This window comes from Natator depressus, chromosome 1, assembly GCF_965152275.1.
Source record: "Natator depressus isolate rNatDep1 chromosome 1, rNatDep2.hap1, whole genome shotgun sequence".
Taxonomy (NCBI): Eukaryota; Metazoa; Chordata; order Testudines; family Cheloniidae; genus Natator; species Natator depressus.
The window spans coordinates 163,915,282-163,929,555 of NC_134234.1; the positions used below are offsets into that span (position 1 = coordinate 163,915,282).

The 14,274-nt window shown below is 44.5% G+C and overlaps 1 protein-coding gene across 2 annotated transcripts in view; it reads left to right on the forward strand.

The window, feature by feature from the left end:
• The window catches only part of SCAF4 (SR-related CTD associated factor 4), a 75,544-nt gene that overhangs the window by 25,689 nt on the left and 35,581 nt on the right, over positions 1 to 14,274 (forward strand). For both annotated transcript variants that reach the window (XM_074970787.1, XM_074970795.1), the window contains exons 3-7: positions 145 to 189; positions 1,758 to 1,919; positions 2,711 to 2,846; positions 6,287 to 6,426; positions 7,754 to 7,930. In XM_074970787.1, the coding sequence (XP_074826888.1) occupies positions 145 to 189; positions 1,758 to 1,919; positions 2,711 to 2,846; positions 6,287 to 6,426; positions 7,754 to 7,930 (660 nt within the window). The remainder of the gene's footprint in view (positions 1 to 144; positions 190 to 1,757; positions 1,920 to 2,710; positions 2,847 to 6,286; positions 6,427 to 7,753; positions 7,931 to 14,274) is intronic.

Genomic DNA, 14,274 nt, shown 5'->3' on the forward strand with positions numbered 1-14,274 from the left:
ATGTTTGAGATATGAAGTGCATCACATACTAGAATATATTTGTTTTCCTAATTGTTAATATGTACAAATAATTTAAATACCTCTGAAATCATACATCACTATAAATCATATCATGATTAAATAGATCACATATCTCTCTTCCAGCTCTACAAGCATGTAGTCCAGATAGTAGAGAAGTTTATCAAAAAGGTAAGTGCTTTTATAGTATTTTTAATATTTACTTAATGGGATACTGAGCATTTAAACATCCACAGCTCTATCCCTATTTTTTATTAACTAGTAATACTACAAGTATTACCTAAGGCTTTTTTTCAGCCTTTTTTTTTTCTATGTGCATGACAGCAATTTGTATATAGTCAATCATTTCCCTCTGTTCATGCGAGTCTTTCACACAGCAACAGGAGATGAAAAAAAGTGTGATTATAAAACCACAGAAATTGTCAGTGGGATTTAAGGATAGATATAGTGCTTGAAACGCAAATTCTTCTAATTTTTCAAGTTGATTTTGTCTCTTTACTACTACTGTTATGATTGATTGTTTCCAGAAAATTTAACTTACACACCTTGGCGCCTGGAAACTTAGAAAAATAGGTTAAATACATCACCATCCACAAAAGTAGACCAACAGGCATGTTAATGTAAGTTCCATTAGACAAACAGGAAGAAATAGCAATATATGCCAAATGAAAAAAGGCAACATCAGAAGGATAAACACTTTATTTTCAAGCATCTAATTAATTCTAAATTAGTGGAAGGAGACTGAAAAGTGGGTGAGAGCTAGCTTGATGTCCCAGTGGTGGTGGTCTGTATTGGAAGGTAAGAGAGGAGTTGTGTTCAGGTCCCAGACCCTGCTTCTTAAGGCAGCAAAGGAGACAGTGGATCTTTTCTACATAAAGAGACACAAACATCTTTCCTCTATTCCGTCCTAGGTCCCAAAGTATCTCCTTCCTCCCTACCTCTGCCACCAATTAATTTTAGTTATAGAAACATTACAGGACACAATGCTTATGTAATACATGGAAGTCATCTCTTTTTTTACATTCTTGATTTCTGCATTTGCCCATTTAAACAATTTGCATTTCACAGTATCTACTGTTTGTGGTCCTTGTTTCTCCAAGTTATTCCAACCTTTTTTATTACATACAACAGAACTAACTTTTTGCATTGTTAAGATCAATATCTCATACACTACTTCCTCTTATATATTTATTATCTTAACTCATTTCGGTCCCCACGTTGCCCCCCCGCCCCCAAATTAATTAGTATAAAATTGATTTAAATAGTAAAACTTTTGCTGCATCATATGTATAAATAGGTTTGCTGCAGTTCATTCTTTTTCCTGTAGGTTGTCTTTCAATTAGTGGGAAGGCCTAGATAGCTGTTGTTCATGGTTAATCATATTTTAAGTATTTGCTTTATGTGAGTGCTTTTAGTCAAGTTTAAATTGTATTGCCATGCCAGTCTATCTCAAAGATAAATATTTTAGCTACTTTGTTTATCAGGATACACATTACTAACACATTTTGCTATTAGATTTAGTAGTGTTAGACATAGCTCCTTGTACAGCCCTATAGTATTGGTAAAAAGAGAACTGTAAATAGTAGAATTCAAGTTTTCTATTGGGACCTGCAGGAAAACCTTAAGTACAAGGTGCAGGTTGCTTGTAGCGATTCTGAAACCTATTGGGGCATTAGGGGGGTTACGCTGTTAGTACTGTATATGCTACCCTGCAATAACTGGGAACAATCTCTTTTCAGTGCAAACCAGAATATAAAGTCCCTGGATTATATGTTATTGACTCTATTGTTCGTCAGTCTCGTCACCAATTTGGAACAGACAAGGATGTTTTTGGGCCAAGATTCTCTAAAAATATAACTGCCACATTCCAGTATTTATATCTCTGTCCATCTGAAGACAAGGTATAGCTAAAACTTCTTAAATGTTGTGAATTGCTGAATTCTTAATTGTGTGTTCCTGCTTATATGAAAGCTAATTTGGTGGTTCTCTGCCTTGACTGCAATGCCATAGTCGTCTTTGTGTGGGTAGTGGTAATATTAGAGGTAATACTTCAGCGGAGGTCCTGATGATGAAAAATCTTTTTTAACTTATTCTGTTTGTTGTGTTCATGCCTTTGTCCAGTTGGAGACCATGCCAAAACTATTTCCTTTTCAGGCATCCTTCTTGTGAGGGACTTGTTGCAGTTAATTGGATTGGTAGCTGAAAGAAATGCAGATAGTCTTATTTTTTTCCCCCCTCCGACTTCAAAATTCTGTTCTAGCATTTTCTTTTCACTTCCTTTCACTCCCTTTTGTCAGACTTTCCCACTTCACTGCTGCATTTTTGTTGTCTTTCTCACCTTTTCTTGGCTCTTCTCTGCCTTCCCCTTCTGGGATTCTTCCAAAGACCACATCAAACTCTCCTGAATAGCCGTATGACTGGATTCAACTCTTAATTGTCTTTTGGTTTGCCAGAGGAGTTTGCTAGAGAGTGGCACAAGCTCTTTCAGTGTATCAAAAGAAGAGGGGGGGTCTAGTAGTGTGGATCCTGCTAACCTGTGTAACAAGGAATCAAGCTGCGTCTAAAATTTGAGCATGCTGCTTCAAGACCACTGATCCAGTTACCGCTTTCTTCTTATGTGCAAGAACTAAATTTAGAGCTTATGCATTAGGAATATTTTGTTCTATATTAATACTTTCTGTTATTTGAACAGAGTAAGATAGTTCGTGTCCTGAACCTTTGGCAGAAAAATGGAGTGTTTAAAATAGAGATCATTCAGCCTCTCCTGGATATGGCAGCAGGAACTAGTAGTGCAGCCCCGATGGCAGAAAATGCTACAAATAATGAAGGTACGAATGTCAGTACAACTAGTAAATTAAAAGTTATGGAACCAATGACTTGTTGTTATTTGGTACACTAAGGTAAAAGTACCTCATGTTTGTAAATCAAGTTCACTAACGCACTTCAAAATGCACTTTTATCACAAAAATTATATAGAAGAATCTGAACACGTTCTGAATAAATGTTGGTGCTGTATATTTATACATATGTTTTTTGGAAAAATATCAAAATTTGAACTGATATGGCTTTGGGTCTTTCCATACAACAGATTACACCTCTACCCCGATTTAACACTCCTCAGGAGCCAAAAAATCTTACCGTGTTATATCAAACTTGCTTTGATCCACCGGAGCGCGCAGCCCCGCGCCCCGGAGTGCTACTTTACCTCGTTATAGCCGAATTCGTGTTCTATTGGGTCGCGTTATATCGGGGTAGAGGTGTATGTATAGACCTATTAGGTGTTGATAGTAATGTTCCCACTAAAAATGACTCCCTTCTTAATTTTCTTCTTGTATCTGTGAGACTTATTATTACTTCCCAGTGTGTAGTTCCCATGTTCCTTCTTTAAGCACCTGATTCAGTAAAGTGTGGAACATCTTACAATGGAGAAACTTCATGCCCTAAAGTATATTAAAATATTGTTACCTACACAGCATATTTTTAGTGACTAGTATTGTTGCAACACAAAAATTTTGAGGCAAGGTTATTTAGACTGAATAACACATTGGTGCTAGCCATAAAATGCAAGAAAATAATTGTCACTCAACACCCCACCTATTCTCCACTCTCCGGTTCCCCTTCTCAATCTTTTGCCTTCTCTGTACTATCTCCTTCCACCATCTGCGGCACACATCTCCATCCTCATCCTGTATAACCAGATTGTACTTCTGACACCCCGCCTCCCCAGTTCTTGTATTTTGATACAGGGTTGGTGTTGAATGGTGTGCAGTATTGTACATGGCTTAAATTGGTATAAGTGAGGCCTGGTGTCAGCTCACAAGATTTCTGTGAAGTGTTTTTTCAATAATGTTTAGGAAGACATCACCTATTGTCACTTTTCCTAAACATACAGAAAAACAGATCTGAGACACATCACTTGCTATGCCTAGTAACTCACTGAAAGCCTTGCAAAACTCACCCTGAGATGTGACCGGTGATCTGTATTTTTTTCTTTTCCTGTACTGCCACCGGTAACTAGCAGACCAAACTCCTTTCCCTCGGATTTAGCTGTGCAACCTTACTGATTTCAGAGGGATTTCATAAGTGTAAGAGAGGGAATAATTTGCCCCTGCAGTAAACAATTCTGTTAATGCATTACATGGAATAGAATCCAGCTCAGTCATAGCACTGCGGAGCCTATCCAGCAAAGAGTAAAAAATAGTAAACTTACTTTTGTCCCATAAGTAAGCAGTGTAACTGAATACATGCCGTGAGCAAGTCTTGAGATGTAACTTTTCTGAGCAGAATCACGCTCTTGGAAACATTGCAAGATTAAATTTTTTGTAATGTTTCCATTTGACTTCTGGGAAAACAAATTTTTCAGAACGTTGTTTGCTTTCCTTTTCTGTAAGTCAACACTGCAGTTATTTAAACTGTCAACAGATCCACAGGTTCATAGAAATAAGTCAGGCATTGTGATATGCGATATTGTTGTAGCTGTGTTGGTCCCAGGATATTAGCCCCTCAAAGTGGTAATATCTTTTATTGGATCAAGTTCCATTGATGAGACAGAGAAGCTTTCAAGCTTACACAGAGCTCTTCTGCAGGTCTGGGAAACTTACCCAGGCCTTGTCTACACTACAAATTGAGTCAGCCTAAGTTAGGTCGACATACTGTGGTGGTTCATGTCCACAGTATACTACCTCTGTCAAAGGTGCGTGTCCTCACCTGGAGTGCTTCCATTGATTTAACTTTTGGGGGGCACTGACAGCTGGAGCCCCTCTACCCGCCATGGAGCTGATAGCCCACAGGCGATGTCAGTAATGTGGTGTCTACATGGACACTGCGTTGCACTAACTACATCAACCTAAGCGCTACGCCTCTCACGGAATTTGAATTATTAGGTCAGTGTAGTGGGTGACTTACATTGACGGAAGCAATGTTGTAGTGTAGACAGGGCCTGAGTAAGTTTTCCAGACCCGAAGAAGAGCTCTTGGAGCAACTTCTATTGGTGAGACAAGCTTCCAATAAAAGATTATTACCTCACCCACCTTTTCTCTCAGATATTGTGAAGCAGGTATATTTGCGTCATTTTCCCACTTAAGAACAGTATAGTAATATCTTTACTGTATTTAATTTTGTATTCAACCATAATAAGGAATCTATTAGAGTTCTCACTTTTTTTCTGATACTTAGTGTTTAACTGTATCCCTTAAGTATAAAAGGATTGAAGTTGTTTATATTATTTCAATGAAAAAAAAGTGCATTTCCCAATAAAATGTATTTATATGTTTACAATGTGTAGGAGTTGTGGATGAAAAGTATCTGTTAATTTATTTTCTATCACTAAAACATTTGTGTAAGAATTAAGTGCAACGATAGGTACTAAAAAACCAAAGTCCTAAACATAGCTTTTGCTATTAGATTTTCCTTAAATTCCTATGAATATATTAAAATATGTTGAACTGATCACATAAGTTTATTAAACACATTGCGAATGTGTCCTTTCTGGAAGTAGTAGTTTAAGTTCTCTAATGCAAAAACATCTTAATCTTCTATATGTGAAGTTTGGTTTGTACTACTGCTAGTTCCTTCTACAGCGGTATAGGAAATATATAACAGGAAAGAGTTGCTCATAAGAAATAGATTAAATGAGATTTTTAAGAGAAACTAATAGCCATAACAGATCCTGTAATAGTTTCTACATGGCTCTGTCTTAGATGGATGAATCATGAAAACTATATTGTTTCTCCTTAAATAAACCATTGGATAGGAACCTAAAATAAATCATTGAATGAAAGAATTATTAATAGTCGAACTTAAACTTTGCAATTGAACTTGTTTTACAAATGTATTGATATGCAGTGTTTGGTGCTATTTCAGTAGGTAAGTTTTCAGCTTCAACTCCTCTAAAAAAAAATTGTAATACTATCAATGGAACATTGGGTGAAAGTTTCATGCATTGCACTCCCTCCTATGAGGTCCAATATTCATAGTTTTCTGTCATTGAATACAGAGCATGCAGGTGCTAGATAGTAAATGGGATACCTAAAGGAATGTTAGAGCATGTTGTCAGGGCTAGTTCACAGTGGTATAAACCGGAATACAGATGCATTGATTGGCTGAATTTAATGTACATCAGTGATTCTTTTGAGGGGGATAGGTCAGTTTACAAAGTAATGAGTATTTATCTCTTCATTGGACGGTAAAATATTTTATATTACACACGTGGACTGTTAATATCTTACATTGTAGTGGACTGGTTTTCAATGTTGTAATTCTCTTGCAGGTTCACCACCCCCTCCAGCAAAGGTTCTATCTGAACCCACCCAAGTCAGTGGTAATTCAGTACCTACTGTATCACAGTTGCCTAGTTCTGATGCCTTTGCAGCTGTAGCTCAGTTATTTCAGACAACACAAGGACAACAGGTAACAACTGTATTTCAGTTACACTTGTAATTTTAATTCTCACACAAATCACCTAACTTAGTTACAGCAGTTGCTTCTACAGCCTTGATACAAAATCTATAATACTGTACCCCTCCCCTCCCCCAAATAAAACCCTTAAAAATATGGAATTTAAGAGTTAAGGTAACTTATTTGAACATTTGATGGTCTTTATGAGTAAAACATCCAGTTGACAATATTTTTGTGGAAAATTCACTGACACATTCCAATAACCTTCACTGTTAAATTAGCAATGTAATGAACAGTGTATTGCACTTATTATCCAGAAACCCTTTCTCTGCTATGTTTTTCTTAGCACCCTTCATGAAACATTTGCAGAGTGAGCAGGATCACTCAATCATCCATTTGCTTCTAAGTATTAGAAGGGGGCCAGTGGATCATATAAACTTACTCTACCTAAAAAGAAAAGGAAAATTTGTTAGTCTCTAAGGTGCCACAAGTATTCCTTTTCTTTTTGTGAATACAGACTAATACGGCTGCTACTCTGAAACCTTTCTCTACCTAGATCGTTGGATTAGATTTTATATTCAAAACAAGCTCTCTGAATTCACTCCTGCCATTCATTCATTTTTAATATTGATAGGTTTTTAGACTTTAGATGCTTTGGAAAATCAGGTTAAGTTTTTCTTGATGACACCATATTTCCCTTAAGGGGAGAGACCGCCTTAATCCACTGAATATGCTTTTGACCTGAATTACTCAGTTTGTAAATCCTCCTCTGAATTAGAGCAAACAAAATTTCCCACCTGGATTTATGGCAGTATTCACTCTGTTCATACTGTTCTCATATATTTGTCATGACTGTGTATATTTGCTTTTATCTACAACAGACAACCCCTGTGACTAATAAATTGCATGTAGGGCATTGTTCACCTTCTGCACTAGCAGCCATTTTACTAACTTTACTGGGGCTAGAGTGCAAAAACTAAACCAATGAGCTCTGGTGGGGCTTGTAAGGAGAATCTATTTTTAGGAGGAACATAATTGATTGTCTCAGGGGAGGATGAGCAGGACCAAACATATCAAGAGGGTCTGTATGAATCTCCTGCTTCCTAGTGACTTCCCGCCCAACAAATCCATTGCTGGTACCCATATAACTATCAAGAGTAAACAAATGAGTGCTATACCTGCACACAAGTATGTCACCTCCTCTTAAAACTAACCACCTTGCCTAGTGTACATTTTGATATCTGTATCTGTCTTACATTCTGTCTGTATTCTGTTAAGAGTTCAAAAATATTTTTTTAAATAGAAAAACTCATTTTGATTTGATATCTATTCTGTTAAGCTTCAGCAGATTCTTCAGACTTTTCAGCAGCCTCCAAAACCCCAGTCTCCAGTCATAGATAATACTGTGATGGCTCAGGTGCAGGCTATTACTGCTCAATTGAAGACTACGACAACACAACCACCAGAACAAAAAGCTGCTTTTCCACCTCCTGAGCAAAAAACGTCTTTTGATAAGGTAAGTCCTTTGTTGTTGTTCGCATTTATAATGATCATTTTAACATAGTAACTAATAGGAAGATGGAAATACAGGAATTTAAGTTCACCTTTGAGAGTTGTCAGTGCAGATCCCCAGTTTTGGGATGTGCCTGTGCCCTGCCCCAAAGCCAGGGACTCTGAAAAGCTCTGGTTGTTGGGGGCCACATGGACTTCACCTTGAGCTCTGAAATATTCCAAGTGATGTTTTGTGCGAAGAGGTGTGCACCCACCCCCAAATGTCCAACCGCTAGAACAAAAAAATCAACTCCCTCTGGTCCCTTGACTTCCAAATCACTGGGTTTCTTGTTTTCCTGTATTAAGGATAGACCTTTTGCTTTCAAAAATTGAATAAAACTGGTTTTGAACAGTTAGATCTATTCTTTAAGTAAACTTTACTTTTCTTCGAATGCTTGCTCATGTCTATTCCATTGTAGGTGTTTGTGCTCGCCACATGCACTAGTGCCAGAAGTTTTTCTCTCCGTGGTATCTGTAGGGGACATGCTCTGGCGCCCTCTGGGGTGCTGTGCATATGCCGCAGTATAATGGGTGCTGCTGGCTCCCCCCACCCTCAGTTACTACTTTATCACCAGTGATGGTGCTGGAACCTCACCTTACCTCAGCAAGCTTACTCCCCTTAATTGCTTGTTGTGAATTTTGATATATATAGTTGTTGAAAAGTTGTTAGTGTTTAGTTCCCTTCCTGTAGTTTAGTGTTAGTTTGTAGTCCCTGACGTGACTTCAAACCCTGTGACTGTTGCAGAAAACCTATACCAGTCAGCGACCGTAACAGTAGCTGTTTGAAGTGCATGGGAGAAACCCACATTAGTGACAAGTGTTGCATTTGTAAAAGTTTTAAACCTTGGACCAAAAACGGAGTGGGACATTCGCCTCTAATAGCTCCTTATGGAGTCAGCACTTACACCAGCACCAGAGTCGTCTAGATTGGACTCCACTTCTAGCACCGTGGCCTTGGTGCGGAGTGTGCCACCAGCGCCCGACTGCGGATCGGCATTGATCCCCCTCCCCAGTACCAGCTAGAAAGCAAAGAAAGGCTGGGAGCGGATGTTCTCTTGTCCCATAAAGAGAAGGAGAGGGCCAGAGGGGAGCAAAGACCCGTGAGGGGCAGCTCTTCACCTCCAGACGAAGGTCGGGCCACAACTCCTGCTGAGCGGCCTAGCCCACTCCAGGACCAGCCCGCCACCCGAGGAAGCGACAGATGCATTCGGCACCTGGTGGTGCCATCCACACCAGAGGCCTTTCAGGCTGCAAAGGACATTGTCCCTACTGGTGCCGGCCATGGAAGTGTTCCGCTTCAGGGGGAAATCTGCCTTGGGACCCTTCCAACGGTCCCCATCAGTGCGGCACTGCTCCTCACCACAGGGAGTGTCCTGCCAGCGCTTACCTGCACAGAGCCACCACGTCTGGTCCACCCATCAGAGTCCTGGATGTCAGTCCCCAGACTCCAGGCAGTGCTCCTCGGGCTCGAGGAGGTAATCGCCAGTGGAACAACGCAGACCCTCAGAGATGCGGCACCCGTTCCCACAGCCCCGGAGCTGGGAATGCCCAAGCCGCTCTCCCAGTGTACGGCACCGCTCCAGCAGTTTGAGCCACCAGTCCAGGGAGCTGTTACCGGTCGCTGGAATGCCAGTACAGTTCGCCACAGGCATGCCGACGATCCCCGGCGCAGGGGCCCACTCACTCCTGTTGCTACTCAACTGATTGCTCACTAAGCATCAGGTGTAGATCGCCGGGTTACTGTCACTGATCTGCCGAATGCCACCACCAGTTACTGGGATTGCGGCACAAGGGGTCATCACCCTCATGCAGATCCTCAGTGGAGCTCCGAGGTCAGCAACAATGGGACAGGGTAGGCACACAGCCTCAGCACCGTCCTGGTCCCCCAGATGTAGACCTTCCTTCTCGGGGTCTGACAGTGACAGTGAGGAGGAATCCCTGCCAGCGGGTCAGGGCCATCCATCGGGGGCACTGGCTTTCCCCACAGCACCACCTGGTGTAGCATGGCCTCAGGACCAGTGGCCTGCCCCTGGTACCTCTGGAATCCCTGGGGGTTTCCACAGCCTTCACAGGGACATAGGTCAGCCTTGGGGGCTTCGGAAAAGCGGTCGGCGATGGTCTCGCTCCCCCATTGCCCCCTGACACAGATGTGACCCTAGAGCAGACCCCTCAGGGTCGCCCGGCCACGGCGGAGGTGCCCGTGGAGGAAGTGACAGAGATGGAAGACCCACTGGTACCCGCCTCCTCTTCATCCTCGTCTCACAATTACGATTACGGAGCCTCTCACCCAGTCCCCCATTCCAAGGCTCATCAAGAGCTCTTAAAGAGGTTCACCTCAAACATGGGGCTTGAAGCTGAGGAGTTGGCGGAGCCCTCAGACTCCCTCTTCGACATGCTAAGTTTGGCAGCCCCTGCCAGGGTGGCATTGCCCGTGCACGAGGGAGTGGCAATAATTGCTAAGACTCTGTGGCAGATGCCTTCATCACTGCCCCCCATTTCCAAGTGGGCAGAACATAAATATCATGTACCCTCTAAGGGTTACAAATACCTGTATGCTTACCCTGCCCCAAGCTCACTGGTGGTATCTGCAGTCAATGAGCATGACCGGCAGGGTCAGCCAGGTTCGACGCCCAAAAATAAAGAGACAAAGAGGCTCAATCTCTTTGAAAGGAAAATTTATTCATCTTCCAGCCTCCAGCTGCGAGTGGCCAACCATCAGGCCTTGCTTGGCTGCTGTGACTTTAATATCTGGTGGTCCATGGCCAAATTTTCAGACTCGCTGCCTGAGGAGTCCAGGAAGGAATTCCTGGCAATCCTCAATCAGGGCAAGGTGGTGGCAAGGGCAGCCTCCCAAGTGGCCTCAGATGTGGCGGACTTTGCGGCCCAAACCATGGCCTCAACCATCTCCAGGAAGTGAGTGTCCTGGTTACAATCCTCGGGCCTTTCGACTGAGGTTCAGCAGGCGATCCAGGACCTTCCATTCGATGGCATGGCACCATTCTCTGAACAAACAGATACCAAATTGCATGGTCTAAAAGACTCAAGGGCAACCCTGTGGACCCTGGGCCTGTACATCCCGGGGCCAGCAAGGAAGCGGTTTAAGCTGGAACAGTCCCAGAGGTTGGGGAGTCGGCCTCAGTCAGAGCCCTTCCACAAGAAGGGCAAGGGTTATAAGTGCTGGCAAGGCCACCAGCCAACATCCTCCGCTCATTCAAGCTCCACCCACCACCAGCAGGGTGGTTAGCACGCATTTTAAGGGTGTGCTCAAGGGCAACCTTTCCAGCCTGTGTCCTGGATCCTGCTTCTTGGCTTTTCTCCAACCCCCTGTCCCTTTTCCTCCCTGCTTGGGCCTCTACAACATTGGACCGATAGGTTCTCAGCACTGTGGCTCAGGGTTATACCCTTCAATTTATTTCTGTCCTTCCCGTCGTTGTCCCCGCCCCCCAGTCCCTCTTTAGGGACCCCTCTCATGAGTCTGCTCACTTGCGAGGTGCAGGCCTTCTGCAGGTGGGAGATGTGGAGGAAGTCCCCCTACATTTCAGGGGCAAGGGGTTTTACTCCTATTATCTTTTTAATCCCAAAGGCCAAGGGGGGTCAAAGACCCATCCTGGACCTGCGAGACCTCAACGAGTATATCAAGAAGTTGAAGTTTCGCATGGTCTCCCTGGCCTCCATCATTCCTTCCCAGGATCCAGGAGATGAGTACGCCGCCCTCGGATGCTTGAAGGATGCTTACTTCCATGTGTCGATATTCCACGGACACAGACTTTTCCTGCGCTTCACAGTTGGGACTGCCCACTATCTGTTTGCAGTGCTCCCTTTCACTCTAGCAACAGTCCCGAGGGTGTTTACCAAGTGCATGTCAGTGGTGGCGGCTTACGTCAAACGTCGGGGTAATCCAGATTTACCGATACCTCGACGACTGGCTCGTCAAGGGCCACTCCAGGACCCAGGTCCAGCTCAGTGTCACCGTGCTGCAAGCCACGTGCCATGCCCTGGGCCCATTGATAAACGAGCAAAAATCAACATTAAACCTGGTCCAAAAGATAGAGTTTATTGGACCGGTACTCGAGTCTACCTGAGCCAGGGCATTTCTGCCACAGGAGAGGTTCAGGACAATGTCAGATCTTGTTGACGGCAACTCTGCACATCTGCTCACCATGGGCCAGGTCTGCCTCAGACTATTGGGTCACATGGCAGTGTGCACTTATGTCTATCATGCGAGGCTCAGACTGCAGCCCCTTCAATTGTGTCTAGTGACAGTCTATTCCCTATCCAGGGATCACCTGCACACGGTCATCACGATCCCGTCGAAGGTGCTTGCCTCTCTCCAGTGGTGGACTGGCCCAGGGTTGGTGCTGGAAGAAGTGTCGTTTGAGTGCCCATGGTCTCCCTGATATTGGATGTCTCTGACCTCGGTTGGGAAGCACATCTTGGTAAGCTGCAGACCCAGGGGACGTGGTCTCCAGATGAGGTGGCATTACATATGAACGTCAGGGAACTCAGAGCCATCTGCCTAGCCTGCGGTGTCTTCCTGCTACAGTTGTCCAGTGGGGTAGTGCAGGTATTGACAGACAACGTGGCCACGATGTTCTATGTCAACAGGCAGGGGAGTGCACTTGTCAGCTCTCTGTCAGGAAGCACTGTGCCTGTGGGACTGTTGCATCCAGCACGCGATCTACCTGGAAGCTTCGCATCTCCCCGGGGTCTGAAACACGCTGGCGGATCGCCTCAGCAGGTCCTTTTTCTCTCACCACGGGTGGTCACTCCACTTGGAGGTCGTCCGGGTGCTCTTCCAGAAGTGGGGGGGGCCTCCCCGAATGGATCTGTTCGCCACCAGACCAAGCGTCATCAGTTCTGCTTTCTCCAAGGCTTCAGCAGGGGCGCCCTTTCCGATGCCTTTCTCCTGTCATGGGCAGGGGATCTGATGTACGCATTCCCGCCAATTCCACTGATCAGCAAGGTCCTATCAAAAATCAAAAGGGACAAGGCGTGAGTCATTATAATCATCCTGGTGTTGCCTCACCAGCTCTGGTTTGGCACACTCATGGATCTGGCTGTGGCTGCTCCATGGCCACTGCCCAGCTGTCTGGACCCACTCTCGCAGGACCACGGTTGGCTCCTGCACCCAAATCTTCCCTCTCTTCATCTCATGGCTTGGCTGCTGCGTGGCTGAACCCAGAGGAACAGGCCTGCTCTAGTCAGGTACAGCAGGTTCTCTTGGAAAGCAGAACGCTCTGGGGAGGGCTAATTACTTGGCAAAGTGGAAGCGGTTCTTCTGCTGGGCGTTGGAGCGTAGCATCTCCCTGACCCGGTCATCTCTGCACTCCATTCTGGATTACCTGCCCCACCTAAAGCACCATGCCCTCACGCTTTCTTCTATCAAGGTGCACTTGGCAGCCATATTGACCTTCCACCCGTTTGTTCAGGGCAAATCGGTGTTCTCACATGAGATGTCTGGTTCCTAAAGGGCCTTGAAAGGCTCTTCCCACCAATCTGAGACCTGGTTCCCCAATGGAACCTCAACCTGATCCTCTTTAGGCTCAAGGGCCCGCCATTTGAGTCTATGGCTTCTTGTTCCATTTCCCATCTGTCGTGGAAAGTTGCTTTCCTTGTAGCCATTACCTTGGCAAGGTGCGTATCTGAGATTAAGGCCCTCACTTCGGAGTGTCCATATATGGTATTCTACAAGGACACTGTCCAGCTGTGACCTCATCCGGCTTTCCTGCCTGAGGTGGTGTCCCCTTTTCATGTCAACCAGGATATCTTCCTCCCGGTGTTCTGTCCAAAGCTACACTCGACCAATGAGGAGAGGCGGCTACACACTTTGGATGTCCGGCACGCCCTAGTGTTCTACCTGGAGCGCACCAAGCTCTTTCATAGGTCAATCCAGCTCTTTATCACAACAGCGGACAGGAGGAAGGGTCTCCTGGTGTCCTCGCAGAGGGTCTCGAATGGGATCACCACCTGCATCCAGACCTGTTATGAGCTGGCTCAGGCCGAGTCACCACCTATAATGAAGGCCCATTCGACCAGGGCTCAGGTGTATTCGACAGCCTTCCTGGCGCATGTCCCTATCCAGGACATCTGCAGGTCTGTGATGTGGTCTTCGGTACGCACATTCATGACTCACTATGACATCACCGAGCAAGTAAGAGATGACTCTGGATTTGGCAGAGCTGTGTTGCTTCTCCGGTGGTACTGCTTGGGAGTTGCCTACAATGGAATGGACATGAGCAAGCACTCGAAGAAAAGACAGTTATCTTTTTTTCTTAACTAGTGTTCTTCGAGATGTGGTGCTCATGTCCA